Below are 24,136 nucleotides of genomic sequence, written 5' to 3' on the forward strand. Positions count from 1 at the left end.
AACCATATTAGCTCTTTCTTTTCTCCTACTCTCAGGGATTAGTTTAAAGCAGAGCACACCAGCCCTAGCACAGTTTGAATTTTTAAAAAACAAACATATTTTACTATCAGGTATAGTGAGTAGAATTTCCCTGTGTTAACAGCGATACTGGAAACATCCAGAAGTTTAACAATTACCTCTAATTTTTATAAAGTAAGAATAAAAGGCTTACATATGGTTTTCCTTGTTAGCCTGTTCTGTATAGCTAATTTTATAGAGTAAGAAAATGATCATATCCTTGCTTCTTTTTTACCACAGTATTATTTTTATCTAATTACCATCAAGAATATCCATGCCTGCAAAAAAAAGCTCTGAAACAACATCACGAACTTCCTGTTCATCAGGAACAGGAGGGCTAGGGATCAGTGTCCGCCTATTTCTATCAAACAGGGCTTCCAGGATGGCAAAAAAATGAGATGAATTACAATCAAACATCTCCATCAGCAGCCGTTCTGTGATGGTTCGAGGCCAAGGAAGCTAAATGAAAACAAAAATAATCAAGTGTCACTTATATTCAAAATAAACTGCAGTTAAGCAAATAGCACCATATACTGTAATAGCAGATAACATGCCAAATAGTTTGAAATTATTGTGTTCACACAATTTTAGAAACCAGTTTTTAGGGGCAGGCCAGGGATCACTCCAAAGAGGGAGGGAGGGATGTGTGTGTGTGTGTGTGTGTTATAATATGACAACTGAACAGATAACAGAAAACTGCTCACAAATGTGACATAACCCCCACCCTGAGCAGCAGCCAGGACTCTGACATGAGGGGGGTGCGCAGGAACCAGCCAGATTTCGACAAGCAGCAATACAAGCTATGGAGGAACTGAAAGCAGACCCAGGCTCCAACTCTGAGCCACTTGAGCAAGGATCCTGGGAAACAACACCCTCTAAGTCAGATTCCTCTGAGGAACCAGTCCACTTTAAACCAGCAGTCTCACACTCCCCAGTACCTGCTCACTGGTACAGGAAATGCATATGGCAGGAGCTGACGGAGACAACAGTGTGCTAGGCTCCAGGTCAGAGAACTATTCTTTAAGAAAAGGGTGGAGGACTGAATCCAGCCAGTGAGCCAGATCCTTATCTCCCCCACTCCCCACGTTGAATCCTCCAGCACCTTGAACACAAACTACTTGTTTATTTATTTATTAAATTTGTTAGATGCCCATCTGGCAGGGGTTATCCTGCCACTCTGGGTGACGTACAATAAAATACAAATACATTCCATAAAAAACATAAGCAGAAAAACGGTGCCTGCAAGTCCCTTTTTGGCCTAATTGTGACTTAGCTGCCCCACACCTAACATCATGTATGGTGTAGTGCCAGTAGGTATGGTTTGGTGAAAATTGTCTGGCATACCAAATGGGGAGATCTGGCAGGTCTAATTAGGACTTCAGACTAAAACTTTCCCACCCCTCCTTTAAGGATCTCTACTGGGATGAAGAGTGGGATATAAATCTAATAAATAAATAAATAAATCTCTATTTTTGAGGAAGGGGATGGCCTGGGAGGGGTAGTCTAGCCAAGAAATAGAAAAGGCCTCAGTTGAATTCCAGATCTTCTTGAAGTTGTCTTCTTGGAGCTATCCAAGGTCCTGCTACCGCAGTCTGACCATACCTGCTATCTGACTGACTAAGCTGCCCTCACAAGCTCCTGGTCAGGACAAGACAAAATGCCTAAAACTTACGTGTTGTGAATCTTTTAGATTAGCTTTCATTCTTGGTCGAAAAAGCCCCTTTGGTCTTCTTCTGGGTTCAAATGCTGATCTTTTAAAGATCATTGCTGCCATCTAACCCCCAAAGAGAAAAGATGCATGAATTAGGCTGTTACATTATCCATTTGTTTAACCACTATTTTGTTGGTGTTATGTGCCTTCGATTACAGCTTATGGCGATCCTTTGAATCAATGATCTCGAATAGAATCTGTCATGAACCACCCTGGTCAGATCTTGTAAGTTCAGGTCTGTGGTTCCTTTATGGAATCAATCCATCTCTTGTTTGACCTTCCTCTTTTTCTACTCCCTTTTGTTTTTCCCAGCATTATTGTCTTTTCTAATGAATCATGTCTTCTCATTATGTATCCAAAGTATGATTTCCTCAGTTTCATCATTTTAGCTATAAATCCCTATAAAATATGTATACCTTCACAGTTGCTTCTTTGAATTTTTTCTTTGTTTCCATGCTTAGTGCTGATGAACTCATATTTTCCATTTGCTTTAACTCATCAATTTTAACCAAACCACGGCGTGCAAATATCTGCAGCATAAGAATATATACATTTGTAAACTGGAATAAGTAATTTTTAGATTATCTTCTTGTTAATAAACGTAGGTGAAGGAAAGAGAAAGAAATGGCAATACTGTCTCACCAAGCTTGAGCTAAGACTCCCCTGACCACTAGCATTCAGAATTCCAAAGCTCATCTTAGAGTCACATCCCAAACAGGAAAGGGAACAAAGCTGGAAGGGTTCATGTGGATCAGGTACAACCAACAATCGCAATACTGGGGATCCAGGTGGCTCTACTAAGTTTAACTACTCAAAATGCAGGGTTCAGATTACTAAGAAGGTGAGGCAGAGCAAAAGACATTATGGAGAATGCCGAATAAGCAGGCACACTGAATAGAGTAGGTTAGAGCTAAATCAGCTGAAGTCAGAGTAGAGTACATGCATTACAGACACATCAGTTGGTATATAGTATCAATATATTATGATGCATGAAAAAATGCGCCTGTGTGGCAGCCATCTTTATACGGAGAAGGAACAATAGTAGTATCTTCCATTTAAAACGTTGAGAAAGGGTGAGGAGAGAAAACTAAAAATGAGAGGCAACCCATCTATTTCCTCTGAAGACAGGTCATCAGGAAAATTGCTAGGATGAGCTCCCATTAAAGCCAGGTGTGGGATTTAACACATTTTACTTAAAGACAGTTTTGACTAAATCTGTATTTCTGTTCAGAACAAAGAACAAAAGCAAAGAAAGCATCTCTTATGCAGACTTTAAGAAGAGTCTCCAAAGAGCCGCTTGTTTTCACAAAAATCCAGTATCTTTTAGTAAAATGTAAAATATGAATGATAGTCATTACCTCTCCATACATGCCAGAATGGCAGTCATAGTAACACTGGCAAACAGCAGCATATAGAGTTGATCTCCATGTCAAATAGTGTACAGCTAAAAGGGGAACCGATGATTCCATACAAACGCAGGCCCATAATAAATATTCAAGCACCTATTAAAGAAAATCTGGTTATAAATTAAGACATGCCTGTTCATAATTAATGTGTGATGTCCAATTTTAGTCATATTCAAAGCAGACCCATTGAAGTCAATGTAACTTAAGTCAATTAATTTCAATGGGTCTGTTCTGAATATGACTTACAATTGATATCACCAAATTATATTAACTTTGATTAGTATCGAATATTATAGGAGGTGACAAATTTTGGTTGGCCTTGGAGACCAAAGACCATGCCCCCTCAGAAGTAGCCGTCTTGTGCTGCAGCTCTCAAAAACAATACAAGGTTGGGAAAATCTTCTCTTGATCTCTCCTGCTCCAAGCTTGGAACTGGAGAGGGGCATGGAAGATTCAGTGCAATGCAAAAAGGAGACCTCAGTCTCCCACAACTTCATTTTCATCTGAGTAGAGAAGTGGAAGTTTCCTTTGGGTCTGTGCTTACTAATCAGCTGAATCACCCAGGACACACAAAGACAAGCTTATAAGCATCGAAATTCTCCTTCCAGCTGGCTAGGACAGATGGAAGCATGTGAGCTTGTTTTTGCACTTTCAGGGTAATCCAAGCACCCTCTCTACAAACAGAGAGACAAGCTGGTGCAACTCCACCTTTACTTTTTAGTTTGGATCCAGGAAAAGGAAGCCAGAGGTTAGCAATTTGTTTTGGCTCTGCAGAAACAAACATTAAACATCTGCATAAATTTGGGGTTGGGGAAGAGAAGGAGATTATCTGCAGTTCCAGGGTTGGGAAGAAGTCATGGGTCATCACACTTATCAAAATTTGGCTAAGTAGTCACCAGGACAAGCGAGACTCACAAGTCATGGTTATATATATAGAATATGGTTATACAGAATATGGCATTAGAGGAGAACACAGATCAAAGAGAAAAGTTACTGAATGATTTTGTGACTTTTATTCAAATGACAAAAAAGGAAGCAAATTAATTTGGTATCCATGTACTGAGTAAGATATCAAAAAGATGTACCAGGCTTGTAAATTGTCATTTGTCTAGTTCCCTGTGGCAAGTAAGAATTTATAAATTGAAACTTTTCCCCCTTTCAGTTCAAGACTTTAGTGTGCCATAAATGACTGACATGAATGAGCAGGTGAGCTAGTAAAAAAAACCTGCGGATCAATAACTTTTGTGGACTTATTTGCAAATCTGTCTTTTTTTCCTCAATCCACCTTTCTCGCTTACTTTTTTAAAAAAAATCACATAATGATTTCACTATCAGAAATAGCCAGATGATGGCACTACAGTTCAACATACGTGCAGTAGAAAAATCTTGCATATCACCAAGCAGTATGGAATTGTCATATCTGAATGAAATATATTATTATATATTGACTCGCACACAGTTTGTTGTTTTGAAATTAAATGAATATTCAAAATAAATCTGCCTGGGTATATAAAAAAGGCTATTTCAGTATTCATATGAGTATAATGAATATAAACAAATATTAATAAGACTGACTATTCAGACAATACAAGTCTGTGTTTTAAAGTATTTATCATAGCTTTTTTTTAAAAAAAAAAAAGGCAAATGTGCCCTTATTAATTTGTTTGTTCAAAATATTTACATATTCCCTTTCTGTCTTGTTTCTGAAATATCCAAGGCAGCTAAAACCATACAAAAAAAGGAAACTACCATATGCTATCAACAGAAAAACACAGAAAGCACAGCAGGGAAAGCAACAACTTTTAAAAGACAGTTCACAAGCTAGCCATGGCAAAGATCTGTTGCCAAATTTTCACTCGTCATCTGAATGCTAGTAAAGAGGGGGCTAGACCAAATATTCTGACAATCTAAGTGGACAGACAGATTCATACAGGAGAAGACCGTAATTACTCTAGGGTCTCATTTAGAGCAGAGGTGAGGACTCTCAGGCCCAGGGGCCAAATACACCCCTTCCGGCCTCTCTATCCGGCCCTTAGGATTCTCCCCAGGCCGTGCATCCTGCCTAGGCCACACTGACTTTTCCAAGGCCACATCCATCAACTGCTCGGCTCCATACCCTCTTTTGCTTGGCTGGAATGTATTCTTGAAGTGTGATAATGTCTCTTACTTGTCTGAATAGAGGAGGGAGGTGTAGAAACCTCTTGTTTGTGAATGGCTAGAATGCAACCTACCATAGAATGGTAGGAGTTGCATTCCTTGTTCTACCCACTTTTGCCTCTGGCCCTGCCCACTACTAGCATGCAGCCACAGAAGATTGCTCAGAAGGGAATGTGGCCTTTGGGCTGGAAAAGGTTCCCCATCCCTGATTTAGAACATTAAAGGGAATAACCAGCACTCTGAACTAAGCCCAAAAATCAACGAGATACCAGTGAAACTAGTACAACAAAGTCATGTGTTCTGCAGCTGTGAAGATATTCTGAAAGTATATGGGCAATGCCTGCTGAAATCGCAGAAGTCAAAACCACTGAATAAGATTTCCATAACTGGGGGCAGAGGAAGTTTCACTGCTCTGCATAACTTTTTTGTCTCTCCCAATGCCCAACAAAAGTAAATTATGAAAAATAGTTTTAAAATGAAAAATTATACAAAATAAGAAATATTATTTAGCTTTGCATAACTTCTATGAGCTATACATTTTTTTCTTGGCACATTTTATTTTATTTTTCTCACATAGTCCAGATATTGCTAGTAATACTAAAAAAAGTTATCTTAAAAAAAAGTCTCAACATATACAAAATAACTATTTTCACAGGGAATTTTTTTTAACATTTTCAAAAGAATCAAACTGCCATATATGGTGACTACAGACACTGAAAGTTTGCCATAGCAACTGACATAGATATCTCAGTGGTTGAATGATGGTCATGTGGGCAGAGGAAATCATATATCCAAAATGGCCAGAATAAATCCTGAATTTCCATCTCTGTAGAAGGGCTACATGCAAAGTACTAGAACTTGGCTGTTATGACAAAACGTACAGTACAGGCTCAGATAGCCTCAGTGACTAGGACTACATATTTCCAACTCTGGCTAGTTCACCAGCTCCAGTCCCTTTTGGACAGAAATGACTTGGCCATAGTACTCCATGCTCTCATAACTTCCACATTGAATTATTGCACTGTGCTCTATGTGGGGCTGCCCTTGAAAACAACTCAGTAATTGCAATTAGTCAAAAAGGCAGCAGCCAGATTCCATTTAGAAATTATATAACCCCAGCTGTATAGTGTTGCCAGTTTGTTTCTAGGCCCAATTCAAGGTACTCAACTTAGTGTTTAAAGCCTTAACAACTCAAATATATGAAGACTGCCTCCTTCGCAATAGATCCTCTTGCATAAAGATCGGCAGTGGGGGCCCTTTGGGTAGTCCCACCATCCTCAGGCAGTGGTGGCCCAGGACAGGGCATTCTCTGACAGCTCCAAGGTTGTAGAATTCCCTCCCCACAGAGGTACATCTGGCACCTTCATATGGCTTCCACTATATGCTGAAGATGCACCTCTTTTCCTAGTCATTGACACCTGGGCTATGTTTTCAGTACCCACCCTATTCCTGTGACTGTAATTTGTTTTACGCTGTTTTTAATACTGAATTTTAAGTTGCTGTAACCTGCCTATCCTGGGACCTTTAGCTGAAGGATGGGTAAGAAATCTAATAAATAAATTATATAACGGAAAATTGTTTGGCTGTTCAGTATGCATTTGGACACCTCTTAAGCTATTGTCACCAAATTTTGCATGATGGTTCCTGAGATCAAGAAGTAGGTCTGCATCTATGCTTAGATACAAGCGGACACCATTTTCAATCGCAATGGAGAACTGAACCTTTCAAAACAGCACTGACTTTAGCCACTGATTCAAAACAGCAATTATTTTTTGGTTTATTAGAATTCCAAAGCAATATCTCATATGGGACTGTTAATCTTCTATGCTTAATTTATTATTCTTTTAGCAAAGAACTTTTTTGGGGGGGGTGGAATCATCATGGCAAATACAAGCTAAAATGTTACCCAAAACACTCAAAATAGCAACAGTTTAAAAAGAATATGTATTTTGACAGATAATCAGCGGAGAAGAGAGGTAAATACTTGCAATTTATCCTATCATACCTTCGAAGATTGACCTATGGTCATCAAATGCCTACATATGGTATACATATGGATAGTACCTGCAAGGACAAATAATTATTTTTAAAAACATATATGGCAACATGCATACGTATGTGTTTGTGCATGTTTGCGTACTTGTTTATAGATATTATGCTGAAGCTTGTGTATAGGATGGGGCCTATCCTTCCCCCACCTCAACTTCTTTATTTTTTATTTATTAATCAATTCAACCTATCCAATATAAATTTTTAGATCTATATATATTTGTTTTGTATTGCTTGGAGTTCTTATTTAACCTTGAGAGTAAATACAGTAAATTGATATAAACAAAACAATGCTTAAAAGCTGTGTGGGCAAAATATATCCAGCATAAAATCCTTAATGTTAAATGGTTCCTAATCTCTTTAAAACATATTTCCTAAACTTTAGGAACTGAATCACCCTTTTATTAAAACAATCCCCTCCAATACACAGTATTTTACAGTTTAACCATAACATCTGATTATAATTTTTTAAACAACCATTATACTTTGTCAGTATGTATCCATCTACATTAAAGTTATAGCATTCAACTGTCCACATAAGAATTTGTTTTACAGCAAAAGTTCAACACAAAATTTGAAGAGTAATGGCAATACTAAATTCCTTATGAATTTCAGATTATATAACTGTTGGGGGAAAAGCTCTAAAAATTAAAGTTTTTTTTTAATCTTCAGAGCTCTCTCCAAAATTCTTTTTCTCAAGGTTGCATTCAGAAAGTAAAATGAGTGACATACCATTATAGACAAGCCAACACAAATGCTCATGTGGCAGAATCATCTGCATGATGAGTTGTAATGTGGACAAGATTCTGAAACATGTCTTCACAGATTCCTGATTCAGAAGATCTATATCATTATCGCATACCATTTTGTAAATGCAAATATTCCTCACTTGCAAAACATGGAACTAAAATGAATAATAAGATCAAAATGAGGAAATTTTTCAAATCAAGATGTGAACTCAACCCATCTTCATCCCCGTATAACTGATCCCTCACCAATTCAGCCAACAGGCACTGTTATTTCCACAACTCTTTCACGGTTATACCACCAATAGTATTCAGTATATCCACTTTACAGATCTTGTGTGAAGTTTCTCCCCACTCATCCCCCATTCCTGTTTCCTTGGCCCCTCTTTCCCTACTAGCTTGTTTCTTCTATCCTCCTTTTCATGAGATAGCTGCCTTTTAGCTAATTAGCTACTCTGCCCTGGCATCTAGAATATTTGCCACTCCTTTTCTACCATTCAGCACTTAATTTAAGCAATGGCTTCATCGCCCAGTGCTTAATTTAAACAAGGGCTCAAGGACTTTGTCTCTGCAACAGTGTTTTGCCACAGCCAAACCAACTTTCCACTTCCAGCACAGCAACTGTTCTGATAAGCAATTTGTTTGTTTGTTCTCATGCAACTGTTACACATTTGATGTGAAGGATTCACATTTCTTCCCTCAAGCTAGTGTTTCAAGTGCAGCAGTCGCCAACAGCTATCTATCTGTTTTCAGCACCTGTTAAAAACCTACTTATTCACTCAGGCCTTTGGTGCCCATGCATACTAATTTTTGCACTTGAACTGGTTGTGGACACTGTTGTATCACATTTTATTCATTTTTGTATTATTTATATATTTTATCATTTTAATGGATTTAATTGTATTTTAGATGGTTGTAAATCACCTCAACATTCTTTGAATAAAAGGCAGTGTATAAATGATTCAAATGAGCCAAAACCCCTAATAGGAAGGGAAGGGAGTGACTTGGGGGATGGTGCCACCCAGGGACCATTGGGGGAAGTAGGATGAATTAGGAGGGCTGGACAATTCAATGGGAGACTATGGGTTGTATCCAGCACTGCTGTTTCACTTACACAACAAACTTCTGCTTGCACACCAGAACTCCTTCCTCTCAAAGACAGCTTTCTCATGCACCTTCAAAATCTGCTCGAGGTTAGGGGACCTTCTGGAGCAGATTTTGGGGGCATGAGGTGAGAGCTGAGGAAAGGAAAGTCCCATTGCATGACTGGAACTCCACCTGTGCAGCATGAATACAACCCTGTCTTTCAAAGCTTTTTTAAAAAAATGTAGACAATAGCAGCAGCAGCAACAAGCATCATCACTCAGTTAAAAAACGTTCACATGAAACAGCATGTGGTAATTATGTTTTAAAACAGAGCTGTCGAACCTTTTTGGCCCAACAGGCTAGACCTGTATCTCGTCCTACCACACAGGCCCACTTTGACAGGTGAGCAAGAAAAACCACCTGTCAACCATCTGACATCATAATGACATCAGGTGATTGACACTTGTCACAAGTCCCTTGCACAAGTCAATACCAAAAAAGAATATCAATATATAATATAATGGTACAGTGGTGCATCCACTTCCTTAAAAGCCCACTCTGGACCCAATGGAGTGTAATAACTTTAGATCAATCGGCAACGCCCCTTTCTTGGCAAAGGTGGGGGAGAAGGTGGTTGTGGAGCAATTGCAGGCATTCCTGGATGAGATTACCTAGATCCACTGCAATCTGGGTCCAGACCCGGTTTTGGAGTTGAATCAGTCTTGGTTGCACTGATGGATTACCTTTATCGTGAGATAGACAGGAGGAGTGTGACTCTGTTACTTCTGCTCAATCTCTCAGAGCTTTTTAATACTATTTACCATGATATCCTCCTGGACCAACTCAGTGGGAGGGGTATCAGGGCACTGTATTACGATGGTTCTGTTCTTACCTACAGGGCCGTATTCAGAGAGCATTACTGAGTGAGTACTCCATGGTCCCCTGGCACTTGTCCTATGGGGTTCTGCAGGCACTATTCTTTCCCCAGTGCTATTTAGCATCTATTTGAAGCCATTGGGAGTGGTTATTAGAGCTTTGGAGCAATATGTCATCAGTATGCTGATAACACACAGCTCTATTTCTCCATAACATCTGAATTAGAGGGTGTGAAAGCTCTGGATCAGTGCCTGAATGCAGTGGTGGACTAAATGAGGGCCAATAAACTGTGCTTGAATCATGGAAAGAGGAATGGAGAAGAAAAGGGGAGGAGAGGGGACAAGGCAAAACAACCCAAGACAGAGAAAGGAGAGGGAGAGAAAGAAAGAAAGCCCTCACATACTATTGAAAGAGTGTGCAAATACCTGTATGTATATGGGGCAGATGATGCAAACTTGCCACAGTTGATTACAGTTCTCCCCCTCCAAGGTCAGCCAAAACAAGGGAAGTACCCAGGTCGGCAGGGTTGCCAGGGTGGGCAAGTGGGTTGGGTAGCTTCTTGCCAGCTCCCAGCCTCCTCGCTGCCAGGCAGCAGTCAAACAGGTAAGTGTCTCCCCTGATTAGGTACGTGGGGCAGAGGTTCCCCAACATTTTAAAAGGTTAAAAAAGCCTCAAGGATTTTTTCAATACTGAGAATGTTAGACACGTTTAGAACACCAGAAAGGTTTCTTTCATTTATCTATTTATCTATTTATTTATCTATCTATCTATTTATTTAAAAAAAATCTATCCCACCCTTCTATCCTACAATAGGGCACTCAGGGTGGCTACAATAAAATCGCACACATGTATAACAAAATACAAAATAAAAACACAAAACATTACAGTAAATTAAAATGCATAAAATACTATTAAAATACATAAAATGCATTATGCATACATATACAAACATACATACATGCATGTATGTGGATACACATATGAGGGAGTGAGAATAAAAGAACTTAAAAGATAAAAATAAAAGATAAAAAACTTAAAACAGTGTCAGGCTGACCAGTCAGTCCCAACCAAAGGCTCTCCGGAACAAAATAGTTTTTACAAGATTCTGGAATACCATCAGCAGGGAGCAAAGCAGACTTCTTGGAGCAGGGAATTCCAAAGTCTGGGAGCCACAATTGAAAAGGCTCTCTCCCGCGTGCCTGTCAGTCTAACTTCTTTCATTCCAGGCACACAGAGGAGAACAGAGGTAGATGATCTTAAATCCAGGCTAGGAACATATGGAAGTAAGTGGACCCTTAAGTACACTGGTCCAAGGCCATTTAGGGCTTTAAAGGTCAAAACCAGCACTTTGAATTGGGCTCAGAAACAAATTGGGAGCCAGTGGAATCGATAAAGCACAGGGGTGATATGCTCCCTGTGCCATGCTCCAGTTAACATTATGGCTGCTACATTTTGGACCAACTGTAGTTTCCGAATCGTTTTCAAAGGCAGCCCCACGCAGAGTGCATCACAGTAATCAAGCCTCGATGTCACCAATGAATGTGTCACCATGGCCAAGTCAGCTGCTTCCAGGAACGGACGCAGCTGGTACACCATTTTGAGATGGCCAAAAGCACCCCTGGCTACCGCAACCACACGATATTCCAGCAGCAGGGCAGATTCCAGAAGAACTCCCGACTGCAGACCTGCTCTTTCAAGGGGAGTGCAACTCCATGTAGAACAGGTTGCAACCTTATCCCCAGGGCAGTTTTTCCCTTGGCCAGCAACATTTCCGTCTTGTATGGATTAAGTTTCAGTTTGTTTGCCCACATCCAGCCCTTCACAGCCTCCAGGCACTGGTTTAGGACGAGCAGTCCCACCTTGCCATCAGATGGGAGAGATAGAGTTGAGTGTCATCAGCATATTGATGACATTGCACTCCAAATCTCCGGATGACTTCTCTCAGTGGTCTCATATAAATGTTAAAGAGCATGGGAGACAGAATGGAACCCTGAGGTACCCTGTAGGCCAACAGCCAGGGGGTCAAGCAGTAGTCTCCCGGCACCACTTTCTGGGTCCTGCCCATTAGGTTGGAACGGAGCCACTGTAGAACAGTGCCTCCTAGACCCATCCCAGCAACATGGCTCAGAAGGATACCATGTTCGATGGTATCAAAGGCCGCCGAGAGGTCCAGCAGCACCAACAGGGATGCACTCCCCCGTCTGATGCCCAGCATAGGTCATCAACCAGGGCAACCAGGGCAGTCTCTGTCCCATGACCAGGCCTGAAGCCTGATTGAAAAGGGTCTAGATAATCCAATTCATCCAGGAAAACTTGGAGTTGATAATAAAGATGTGATACACAGAAACAATCTGGATTGGGCTCCAATTTTCTAAAAATACAAAAAATGTTGTAATTTCCTGAACTGGAGTGTTTAGTTTACCAAAAGAGTACAAGAGAGCTTATACCTAAAATCAGAGAAAATCATGCTGGAGTACTTTAGACCTACTTTTCATGACAGAAAGAGATAAAATTTGACTTCATGTATCTCACTATTCTACAGCAAACAGCTGGCTTCCAGTTATCAAGCTTCAAAGTGAAATTCTTAGTATCTGCTTTTAAAACAGGAAGAATAAATAATACTCTAGGAGACTTTACATCCCAAATGTTTTGCTAAAATGCTGGCAAAACCTTTTTTTCATATTTATTAGATGAAAGTGGGAAATTCCCAGAGGACTGAGAACATGAATATTCAGTTGGTTTTTAAAAGATGATTATTCAATTCCCACAATGTATAGACTTATTAATTTCATTAACATAGTTGCAAATTAGGATTTTTGTCCCAAACCAGTAGTCAGTTTGCCCACAGCAGACAGTCTAGGGGCATGAGATATCTGCTTTGTACATGTAAGCCTGCAAAGGATTCTCTCGTTTATGAGCAAAAAGACCCAACTGAAAGAACTGTATTTGACACACATAGAGTAATGTTGGATGTCATAGACCAACACACATGGGTGTAATTTTGAGACAGCATGATCCACAACTACTGTATTCTCAATTGCCTTCCATAATGTAGCTGCTAGTCATGATGGCTACATAACTGTCTCTGTCCTGTTCAGAGCGGGATTCACGAGGCTGAGACGCAGGTGCAATTAAATCTTGTTTTATTAAAGTAATGGATACATCAAAAGCAGTGCGCTTCATAGAAACCTCTAAGCTAGCTCACTAGAATTCCCTAACTGCACTCTAGACATGCTCTGCAACGTGTGAAGAAAGTTGACTCAGCAGCTCAACCCAGACAGCTGCAGTCTTAAGTAGGGAAAATTTTAGATCGTAATCTCTGACTCCTTCACAAGTCCGGCCTCTGTCCTGTCCGCTTCTCGTAGCGTCGAGAGCAGGGTGACAGGGGGCATGCTTCCAACAGCTCATCCGAAAGAACCATCTCCTTAGCAACCAGATTGAGGTCATGGGGCGGTGACGTGCTTGAAGCATCCCGAGAGCCACTTGGTAAAGGGGGAGTCAACGCGCCCTCCGAAACATCTTCCAACGGTTCACCCAACCTGTCTGGGGGCAGCACGCTCTCCTCTTCGGAGACCGCGCCATCCGTGGGAACTGGCCTGGACTCAACCTCACTCTCCCTCCCAAGGTCTTGCTGAGACTCAACAACTCCTGGGTCTTCCGCGCCTTCTGACAGCTGGGAAACCTGAAACTCATGTCTTCCCCCTCCCTGGCCCTCGTGGGGGAGCGGAGGCTCAACAGTCTCCAAATCAGAAGCAGCATGCCTATGAATACAGCAGAAAAGGGCTATTGTGCTCATGTCCAGGCTATCTGTTAGACCGTATCTCCCTATATGAACCTGCCCGGACTTTTGAGATCCGCAGGAGAGGCCCTTCTCTCAATCCCAACACCCTCACAAGCATGATTGGTGGGGATGCGAGATAGGGCATTTTCGGTGGCTGCCCCTAGGCTTTGGAATTCCCTCCCTAGGGAGGCAAGAATGGCTCCCTCCCTGCAGTCCTTCCGTCAGCAGGTGAAAACTGTTTTATTCCAAAAGGCTTTTGGAACTGTTGGTTCCTAAGGATGGGGTTGAAGAGGGTGTTGTATTGTTTTACTGTTTTATCTATACTATCTTAAAGTGAGTTTTGAATTACTCCAATTGTATATTTAAATGGTTTTATTATTGCACATAGTTTAATTGTATTTTAATGTAGATTTTTTGTTTGCTTGTAATTATATGTACTTTTATATTTGGAAGCCGCCTTGAGTTCCAGTCCTTGGAAAAAGAGCAGGATAAACATTAAGATAATAATAATAATAATAATAATAATAATAATAATAATAATAATAATAATAATAATAATAATAATAATAATAATAATAATGTATTGCTTATAAGTTTCCCATTGGCATCTGGGTGGCCACTGTGGGTAACAGGATACCTGACTAGATAGATCTTTGTTGTGATCCAGCAGGGCTCTTCTCATGTTCTAATGGAAGAAGATATGCATCTCCTTTCATCTACTGACAATGGCAGGAACAAATGGCCCCAGGCACCTGGTTGGCCACTGTGAGAACAGGATGCTGGACTAGATGGGCCACTGGCCTGATCCAGCAGGCTCTTCTTATGTTCTTATGTTCTTAAATTGCTTCATATAAACATATGAAGCCAGTGCACATATATTTTCCCCACATATGACTTGTAATGTGCATTTTTAAAATTGCTAGACTGGAGTAAAAGAAATATATTCATGGCAAATTAAAAGGCAAGTTTCAAAGAACTCTAAATGCTGCTTATTACATTTCCTTACTCATAACAATAGACAATCACCATAGAAAAAAGCACATAAAAATATATGCACCATTAGGTGTAAATAAAGTATGAATGTCTATTTTAATATGAGCTGGGTTGTCACAGAATCATAGAATAGTAGAGTTGGAAAGGGCCTATAAGGCCATCAAGTCCAACCCCCTGCTCAATGCAGGAATCCAAATCAAAGCACACCCTACAAGTGGCTGTCCAGCTGCCTTTTGAATGCCTCCAGTGTTGGAGAGCCCACCACCTCCCTAGGTATTTGGTTCCATTGTCGTACTGCTCTCACAATTAGGAAGTTTTTCCTGAAGTTGAGTCAAAATCTGGCTTCCTGCAATTTGAGCCTATTATTCCATATCCTGCACTCTGTGAAGTAGCGTCAAGAAAACCTGTCGCTGAAAGAAGGGTGGATGGCACTTACTGAATACTTAATGAAGCCTCGTTAATGCCAATTTATGAAAAGATTAAATAATTTACCATTTATTTTAAATCTTCATTGTATATACTTACTGTACGTGCAGCAGTTTGGTCTCTAAATCCACTGGGGAAAAAGAAAGACTTAAATTGATGCACATCAAATCCAAGCTTGTTGATATTGACACTACTGATTTCCTGAAGGTACTGCTCATAGCACTGTGAAAGTGCCAACTTATATTCCTGGAAACAAAAAACAATTGATTGGACATAACTTTGCATTTTTATTTTCTGTAAAATTCTAAGTGTTAAAATTGTAAAATGTTGTTGGATTCCAACTTCCATTGGCCCCAGCCACCACAGCCAATATTCAGGAATGATGGAAGTTGTAGTCCAACAACATCCGAGGGTCTCCATCCTTGTTATAATATATTTACAGTGCAATCCTATATATGTCTACTCAGCAGTAAACTCCAACAAATTCAATGGGACTTAGGGCACAATCCAACTCGCAGGAGGCTGGCGCAAGTGGAGCCAGAAGAAGGTGCCACCACATCCAACCTCCATTTAGGCATCACTGGGAGGGAACTATGCTGGCTGTGCCAGCAGGGCACAAGAGAAGGAAACAAATGTATGTTTCCTTCCACCACCCCTTTTCCCAGTATAGTAGCTGCAAGGATGGAGGGCCACAAGACCAAGCCAACGGACTCATGATGCAGCAGAAGTCTCCCTCCCCTCAGTTCCACCCCCAACACACCGCCAGAATGCCCCTTTTTCAGGCCTTCCACCAGCTCCACTTGTGCCAGTTTCAGCTCAGCCAGCAGGGCCCAGTTGCACCCTAGCAGCAATGGAGTTCTTCAGCTGTGCCCAGGGAGGGATTTCTGCCAGTGGAGCCCAGCGGTGTTGACATCCTTCCTCCTCTGTAGCTGCTCTGCATCATGAGCCCAGCGTATCCACCAGATAGATTGCACCCTTAGTCCCAAGTAAATGAGTATAAGACTGCAAGACTGATCAGTCTTGTCAGACTGATTCAGCGCCAGCAACAGACATGCCAGGGCCCTTGGACACAAGCCTGCCCCGGGCCCCGGCACTCCCATCAGCAATGATGATGACTTCCAGGGCCAGCTCCAAAGGGCGGCCAGGTGGGGCCCTGGTCAAGGGCACCTGGGGTTACAGGGGGGGCCTGACATGCCCCTCCACTCCCCTTCTGCGATTTGCGGCAGGATTACTGCAGCGGATCGCATGACGAGAACTTCAGAGCCCCCACCATTCCCTGAAGTCTCTGTCGCCATCTTGGCTCGTGTCAGGGATGCGCATGCATAGCACATATGTGTGCCATCAGCTAAGATGGTGGCAGAGGCTTCAGCCCCTTAGGGAAACCTCAGCCACCATCTTGGTTAAGGGCAGCACTGTGCGGCAACTGCACAACAGCCAAGAAATGCAGGTTGAGCAAGGGAATGGTTCTCCTGTATGTCAAATAGCAGCTTCAGGGAGGAGACTGATTTTCCTCAAGACTGCAGCATGGAACAAAAAGGTTTACAAAACCCTCCCCGTACACCATGGTGCCTGCTATTTAATGTTGTAAAAAGATTTGTCTAAATGCACACAACAAATCTAGTGTTATATTTAGTTTGGCAATAAGGCACAAGCTATCATGGACAGATCCCACTTCACCAAATGCATGAAGTGTATTCTCAGTTGGCAGAATACAAACACAGACATAAAAAAAAATGTTAAAACATTATTCACAAGGAGCATACTTACTTTCATTTCCACAAGTTGATCACCAACTTTCACAAGTTTTTCATTGTAATACCAACTGGGAAATCGAAGTTTGTAGTTCTTCCAAATATTAAACAAAGTAGTTGCTCTAAACAAAAATCATCACCAAAAGTTACAGACTGAAATATGGCAATGTTCTTGTTATATCAAGTTTTTTAGAAGGGAGGAAACACACTGGCAGCATTCACATATCCTAGCAAACCAGGGAGAACCTTACCACAAACCTTGGCTTAGCATTATATCTTGAACAATGGATCACTCAGACAAGCCACTATCAGCAAGCCACGTATAAACCTCTGTCGTGGTTTGTTTGGAGCAAAGCAAACCATGACCACTAGTTCAGACATAATGCTAAGGAGTCATTATTTGTATCTCCCCTACATTAAAAGGAAGCAGCAGAGTAGGTGCATTCTATGGTTTACCATGATGTCCAACTGGGCCATTGTTTTTTGCATTCTCTTTCAGGATTCCCTGAAAATTCCAGAATTAAAAGGGCAACCAAAATTATCAAGGCCAATGATGAAAGTTACAACATTTGGGACTTTTTAGTTTAGAAAAATAAGGGAGAATATGATAGGGGTGTATAAAATTATACATGGTGTGGAGAAAGTGAATTGGAGTTTTTCTCCCTCCTTCATAAAAGTAGAACAAAGAATCATTCAATAAAACTGAAACTTTGAATGATTCAGGACAGACAAAAGGAAGTAATTTTTCGCAGAGCTTTAAAAGGGGACTTCATAGAGGAAAAGGGGGAGTTCATAAATAAATTCATAGAGGATAAGGCTATCAATAGTTACAAGTCATTATGATTATATTATGTCCAGAATCAGCGACAATATGCCTCTGAAAACCAGTTTCTAGGCATCACAAGCAGGAAAGTGCTACTGAGTTCATATCCTGATGGTAGGCTTCCCACAGGCATCCAGTTGGCTACTGGAATAACAGAATGCTAGATAGGCCTTTGCCTGTTCTAGCAGGGATGTTCTTATGTTCTCATGGTGGCTGAAAGTTTCTTACCTTGCTAACACAATTGAGGACCCCAAGGACTGCAGCTGGAGCAAAGCATTATTCTGCTTTTCCCCAGCAATTAATTTTCCAACAGCTGTCAGAAAATTGAATGGTTGCACCCAGTCCTTTGCTGGAAGGAAAGTACAGGAGGAGAAGAATGATGCACAACTGGGGAATAGCTCCAGCTTTGGATCTGGACACTTTCAAGAGATGGACAGGTCACCAAGACTATTCATTAAGCTACAAGTACAGCTGAGGTCTGGAAAGTACTCAGTGTCACCTTCCTGGTGGTCACTGAGGTCATGGTTGCATACGCCCAACGAGGAACAGAGCACTTAGTCTCTCAGAAAGCTTGGGACTATCCTCTGCAGCTTCTGGGAATTTATATATTATTATCTGCAAGCAGATCGTGACAAAAGGATTTAAAGGATATGTGTATCTATTAGTGACAAAAAAGATCTATCCTAGGTTGTTTTTTTTCATCCTCAGTGCTTTAGTAGCAGACAAGCATTCTGAGAGCTGATGCAGACATCACTGCATCTAACTTCATCATGCAAATAATAGCTCATATAAGTAGCCCACTAGCAAGTGAAGTATAATATGGGAGGGTTGCAGAAGAAAAGCCTAAAGAAAAATACAGCCAAGCCTTATAGATGTTTTCTAATCATGGAAGATATTCTATGAGCCCACCCTTCCCATGTTAAACTGCTCACAAGAGATAGCCACTCAGGTCAGCACATTATCTGTGTGACTATGCCAGCTGTAGTGATATTTGAACCAGATTTCTTTTTTGGGGGGGAGCAGGATTTTCCCCCTGTATCAGTTGAATGTGCTCATGTCATGGCAAATTGGCAGGGTACACTGGTCAACAGTACTGCAGTTTGCATCATCTGTCAAAATTCTTCATGGTCAAAACAGCCACCTGTTAACTCACCTCACTCAAACCATTTGCACATTTTTGCAAGTGATGCTAGGATGGACTTCAGCTTGTGATGTTGTTATAAATAACAGGCCCTTTTAAAAATCAGTTAGCATACTTGTCATTCAGTTGCATACAAACAATATATAAAATTCAATTTCTATGAGACTTCTGAAAGAGTCTGACAAAGAAGTAGCTATAGTCTGAAAATAACTTTCTGTCTGGCGTAGACAAAGGCACAAACATGAATATACTGAACTCACAAATCAGCCAAAGAGCCTGAAAACTAGCATCTGCTTTTGAGTTTCATAACAAGCAGAAAATCATCTACAGCACAGAGGTCAGTGACAGAAGAAAATCCACTTGTTGAACTTCTGCCTGCCTTATAACTGTTTTAAGGCACTGATTTACTGCTAGGAGTAGGGGAAAGTTGGACTGCAACTCCCATCAGCCTCAGCCAGCACGATCAATGGTCAGGAGTTGTAGTCCAGCAACACCTGAAGTGCCATCACGTCGGTTACGACGCGAAACAATTCTCAGCAGCCACTGGAAATAAGGAAGAAAAACGGAGCAGGAGGCTGCGTGGGCCCCCAAGAGTGGGAAGAGAGAGGCGCCCTGCCTCCGCAAGCCCGGTCCCCTCTTTACCCTCGTCTGTGCAGCTCTTGCTGTCTGGAGCTGTCCTTTGCTTCCCGTTCCCGACGCAAGAAGCTCAAGCAGGCGCCCAGGTCCCTCTCGAAGCTGTCGACCACCGGGTTCCCTGGCTCCACAGGCCCATAGAAAATGGCGGGCTGCGGGGGAGGCAAAGTCGGGGACAGGGCCCTGGATTTGGGGATCTCGACCATGCTTTCTCCCTCCGCTTTAGCCCCAAGAGGCTGCACGCGGCGGTTGCTAGGAAACGAGACAACAGACACAGTCAAAGCCGGCATGGGGAGAAGTACGAGGTGAAAGGAAATGCGGGGGAAGGGCGAACTGATGGGGGCTCGCGCTCCGTTTGTCCGCCCGCTGCTGTTGCCAATTTAGTGATTTTCCAACTAAATCTCTCTTTATATCATTTTTATTAACATTTTCTATTTTCCAGAAGAAGAAAATTACATCAACATCCGAGGAATATAGGACTAAATCTAGTGTTTTTAGGAGCACATCTGGTTGCAAATTTTCCTGTCTAGTGGCTAGAGGGAAATCTAGTGGATGTCAAACATTTTATGGTCAGAATCTGGCAGATTTTACAAATACTTCCATTTCATTATTTTTTCCTCTATTATGTATTTTATGAAACTGTCTAGCCAAAATCTACCCTTTTTATTTTTACTTTCTTGTATTTTTCATTGTTTACATTTCTTTTCCTATGTACAGTCTTTAAAGTGCTACTTGATTATTATTTCAGTTTTGCTGTAAGCCATGGCTAGTTGGCTGCACTTTTGATTGAAAAGATACCACAGTACCACACAATGAGCCAGTGACAGAGAGGAGGATTGTTAAGTTCAGTCTCCACATTTTCTAGTGTGCTTATTTTTAAAGGTAAAAAGAGAGGGAGGTTCTTGCCAATTGGCTTACTGAGAAGGAAAATGTGTAAGCAATATTTCACCCAAAATGTAGTGCAGCCAAATCCTCCTCACAAACCACAGTGAGCTCCCACATACAGTACTTGAGCAGAGGAGACATGATGATTAGGAACTATAACCTCATAAATAAATGGCATCAACATGCATAGAGTGCACCTGCCACACCCAAGAGAAACCTCTGTTTGTGTTTAATAAGGTGATTCCACAAAAGGTATCCTTTGTATAAACAGTACATTTTATAATAATCACAGGAGAGCCTGCTGGATCAAGCTAAAGGCCCAGCTAGTCCAGCATCCTGTTCTCAGAGTAACCAACCACAGACAGCAAAAAAACAGAAATGCAAAACCATGCTTCTCTCAGTTCTAAAAGACACACACATATCTGCAGCTCCAAACATAAGTACAACACACACACAGCATTTCTGAGCCTTTTAAATTCTATTATCCACCTTGTTAAGCAATTCCAAATAACTGTTTCACAATAATGCAAAAATGTTATCAAATGTTGTGTCTAATGGGTTAAAGGTCAGCTTTTGGTGGATTTGGGGCATAGATCTGGTGGGGAAAACATTTCTTGTTGGCAGCATTGCTGCCCACGCTTCAGTGTTTATTCTCCTTCTCTCTGCTGCATGTCGTGCAAGGTTTCAAGACAGCGGCAGTACCTCGATTCTTTGTGAACTTGGCTTTCTCACCTACTTGGGAGAATAGGACTGGATTTCACACATAGCAGGGGAATATTTACTGGCCTGCTCTGTGTAAGAAATAGGTGCCATCGGAAGGCACACGTCTCAACAATATGCACTGTTTCATAGGTTGGCTTTATAAAGGTAAAGGTACTTTTATAAACGTATTGAGAGAGAAGAGAGAGAGAAATGGGACATGCAAGACGATGTTGCAGCGTACCTTTATCTCCCAACAGGAGCACTCCAGGGTGCTAGCAGGGCATGTCATCTTCAAGGAGACTCCATTCTTCCCCTTCGGTTTCTCTTTTCCAACTGACATTAAACATTCCATAACTGCTGACCATGTATAGTACTCATTGGGCTGGTTTTTTTGGGGGGGGGAGTTGACCCCTTAGATTATTTATTTGTTTATTTGTTTTAAACTTTAAAAACCCAGGAATGCAAAACCTCCATACTTATCTCATGTACAAGACACACACACGTATTTATATCTGCAGTTCCAAACTTTGTACTTCTGCAAACCTCCAAATTCCTGCAGTATGATGATATTTCCCTCTTGTTCCTCAGTTGCCTGTTTGGGCTTCAGCCCTTTTAGCAATCATCATCTTAGATTGGTACTAGAGTGAAACAGAGAGAGAGATCAGAAATGTATATAAGAACCAAATCTACTCTATTTCTTTGTCTTTGTAACTAGATCTGAAAGCAGAGGAATCGTGATACACACTGCTCAAAATATTTGTAACTGTTCAGTCTGTATAAATAAGACAGTAATAAGAAAGCAACCCAGATGTGCCATAGGCATATGATGTCTCTCGTTTGCTGAGGAACAGAATGGAAATGTAGGATGAGAAAAACAATAAAATAAAATTTCACTGTACCAACCGTACAGTAATCATGAGGGACACTCAGATTTCTCTTAGGATCAAGGCTCCCTCCACCATGATTTTGACAGCACATGCACAAATCCAGGGTGTGCTATGCGAAGAGGCAAACCAAGTATATAGACGAAAATGTTAAAATGTGCGTGTTCACCTATTCCCTGACCCCCAGAGTGGTAGAGATGTATGCTACCTGATAGGGGCTGGATCAACCCCAATTTTATTTGTTTCTACTATAAATTGTAGCCAAGTGGTCCAGAAAGTAGCAATGAATCAAAGTCTTACATAAGTCTTACATATCTGATATGTTCATTCATGCTAGAAATTATGTGATTTTGGTATTTTATCTCACTTTTAATGGGTCTGCGATTGTATAATTTTAGTTTATTTGAACTGGCAATGCTTTAAATATTAGCACAGAATTTTTCCAGTCAATATACTTTGCTGTTTGACCTCACATCATTACTTCATTGTATACCATCTTGGGTAACCCTGTAGAAAGAGTACAGAAATCTATAAAATTAATAATAATGATCATGTCATTAAGCATATTAGGGGTACCATAATGCCAGGAGCCCTTATTCCTTGGTTAATGTGGTTGATTTAAATTCCAACACAACCATGGACCATTTCAGAAGAAAGTTGAACAGGTGTGATCAATAATCATGTGGTGTTCCTTCAAAATGTAGAGCACAGTGCACCACCTGTGGCCTTCTAGATGTTATCTAGTTCCCAGTGTCCTTGATTATTGGCCATGCCAGCTGAGGCTGATGAGAGTTCTTTGCCACATGTACACCCCACAGCTAAAGCTGGCATTTGTGTTCCCCTGCCACCGGCTGTCCGGCCCAAAGTTGAGAGACTCAGACTCAACAGTGTTTTCTCTTTTTATTAAAGTAGTAGACAGAGGCAATGCAGAGCGCCTCATGAAACTAGCTTCTCTTTCTTAGCTTCTCTCTAACACTAGCTAAACATGACTTTGCGACTACAGACATTGACTCAGCAACTGGGTTTCCCCCCTACGTCTGCTTAAGTAAGTTGGGAACGTGCACGCACATGGAAGCTCCTCCTTAGTTGAGTCTGTTGAATTTCCCCTTCGAGCGTCTTCACGAGCGGGTTGAAGGTGGAGCCTTGGCCAGTGTGCCATCTTCTCACTCCAATGGAGGGGGGCTGCTAACTGTCAGTTCAGGCATGGGAAGTGGAGGTGTTCCCAGCTGGGAAGCATCAGATGGGCCTGGCTGAGCTTCCACATAGGGGTCTGGAGTTGTGGGGACTGTGGAGTCCAAGACCAGGGTCAGGGCATCCTCTAAGTCCATTCCGCTGCCAGCCCCCTCCCCTAGTGATTTGTCCCAGACTGCAACCTCATCCTCTTGACTCACCCCCTCCCAACCACTCTTGGCCAGTGTGGGTAACAACATCATCCCCCCTATACTGATTTCCCCCCCACCCTGGTGGCTTGGGTTTGTCTGGGTAGGCTTCATGGAACTCTCACACCAATTCCAGTGCGTTAATCTCTGTAGCTGCTTCCCTGGGTCTTTCCTCTGGACTGTAGCCACACCAATGGATTAAGTAATGCAGCTTTCCTCTGCACCAGCACGAGTCGAGGATCTGCTCTACCTTGTACTCTTCCTGTCCATCGACCATGACTGGAGGTGGTGGGGTGTTGGGTGCCTGACTGGGGTCCGGTGGCTTCTCTAGGGTGAGCAACAGGCAATGGAACGCAGGGTGGATTTTCATGGAGGCAGGTAGATGGAGACAAAAGGCCACTGGATTGATTTGTTCCTCTACTTCAAAGGGCCCCACCCTCCGAGCTTCCAGCTTATGGCAGGGTACTCGCATTGTCAGGTAACATATGGAGAGCCACACTTTATCACCCACCTGTATCTCAGGACCAGACTAATGGTGTTGGTCTGCTACTTTCTTGTAACCATCCTTAGCTCTGGCTAGCTGTTCCTCCAATAGTTGCTGCATTGCCTATAAGTCTTACAGAAACTCTGCTGCCATGGGAACAGCCAGG

General features: G+C 41.7%; 1 protein-coding gene across 1 annotated transcript in view; it reads right to left on the reverse strand.

The window, feature by feature from the left end:
- Positions 1-19,926, reverse strand: part of CFAP54 (cilia and flagella associated protein 54) — a 272,916-nt gene extending 252,990 nt beyond the window's left edge. The window contains exons 1-9 of the mRNA XM_061582731.1: positions 19,646-19,926; positions 17,056-17,161; positions 15,388-15,534; positions 8,113-8,284; positions 7,337-7,395; positions 3,127-3,270; positions 2,185-2,298; positions 1,730-1,831; positions 318-516 (exon numbers count right to left, since the gene is read on the reverse strand). Coding sequence (XP_061438715.1) covers positions 318-516; positions 1,730-1,831; positions 2,185-2,298; positions 3,127-3,270; positions 7,337-7,395; positions 8,113-8,284; positions 15,388-15,534; positions 17,056-17,161; positions 19,646-19,926 — 1,324 coding nt within the window. The remainder of the gene's footprint in view (positions 1-317; positions 517-1,729; positions 1,832-2,184; positions 2,299-3,126; positions 3,271-7,336; positions 7,396-8,112; positions 8,285-15,387; positions 15,535-17,055; positions 17,162-19,645) is intronic.
- Positions 19,927-24,136: the final 4,210 nt, after the last annotated feature.

This window comes from Rhineura floridana, chromosome 8, assembly GCF_030035675.1.
Source record: "Rhineura floridana isolate rRhiFlo1 chromosome 8, rRhiFlo1.hap2, whole genome shotgun sequence".
Classification (NCBI taxonomy): Eukaryota; Metazoa; Chordata; class Lepidosauria; order Squamata; family Rhineuridae; genus Rhineura; species Rhineura floridana.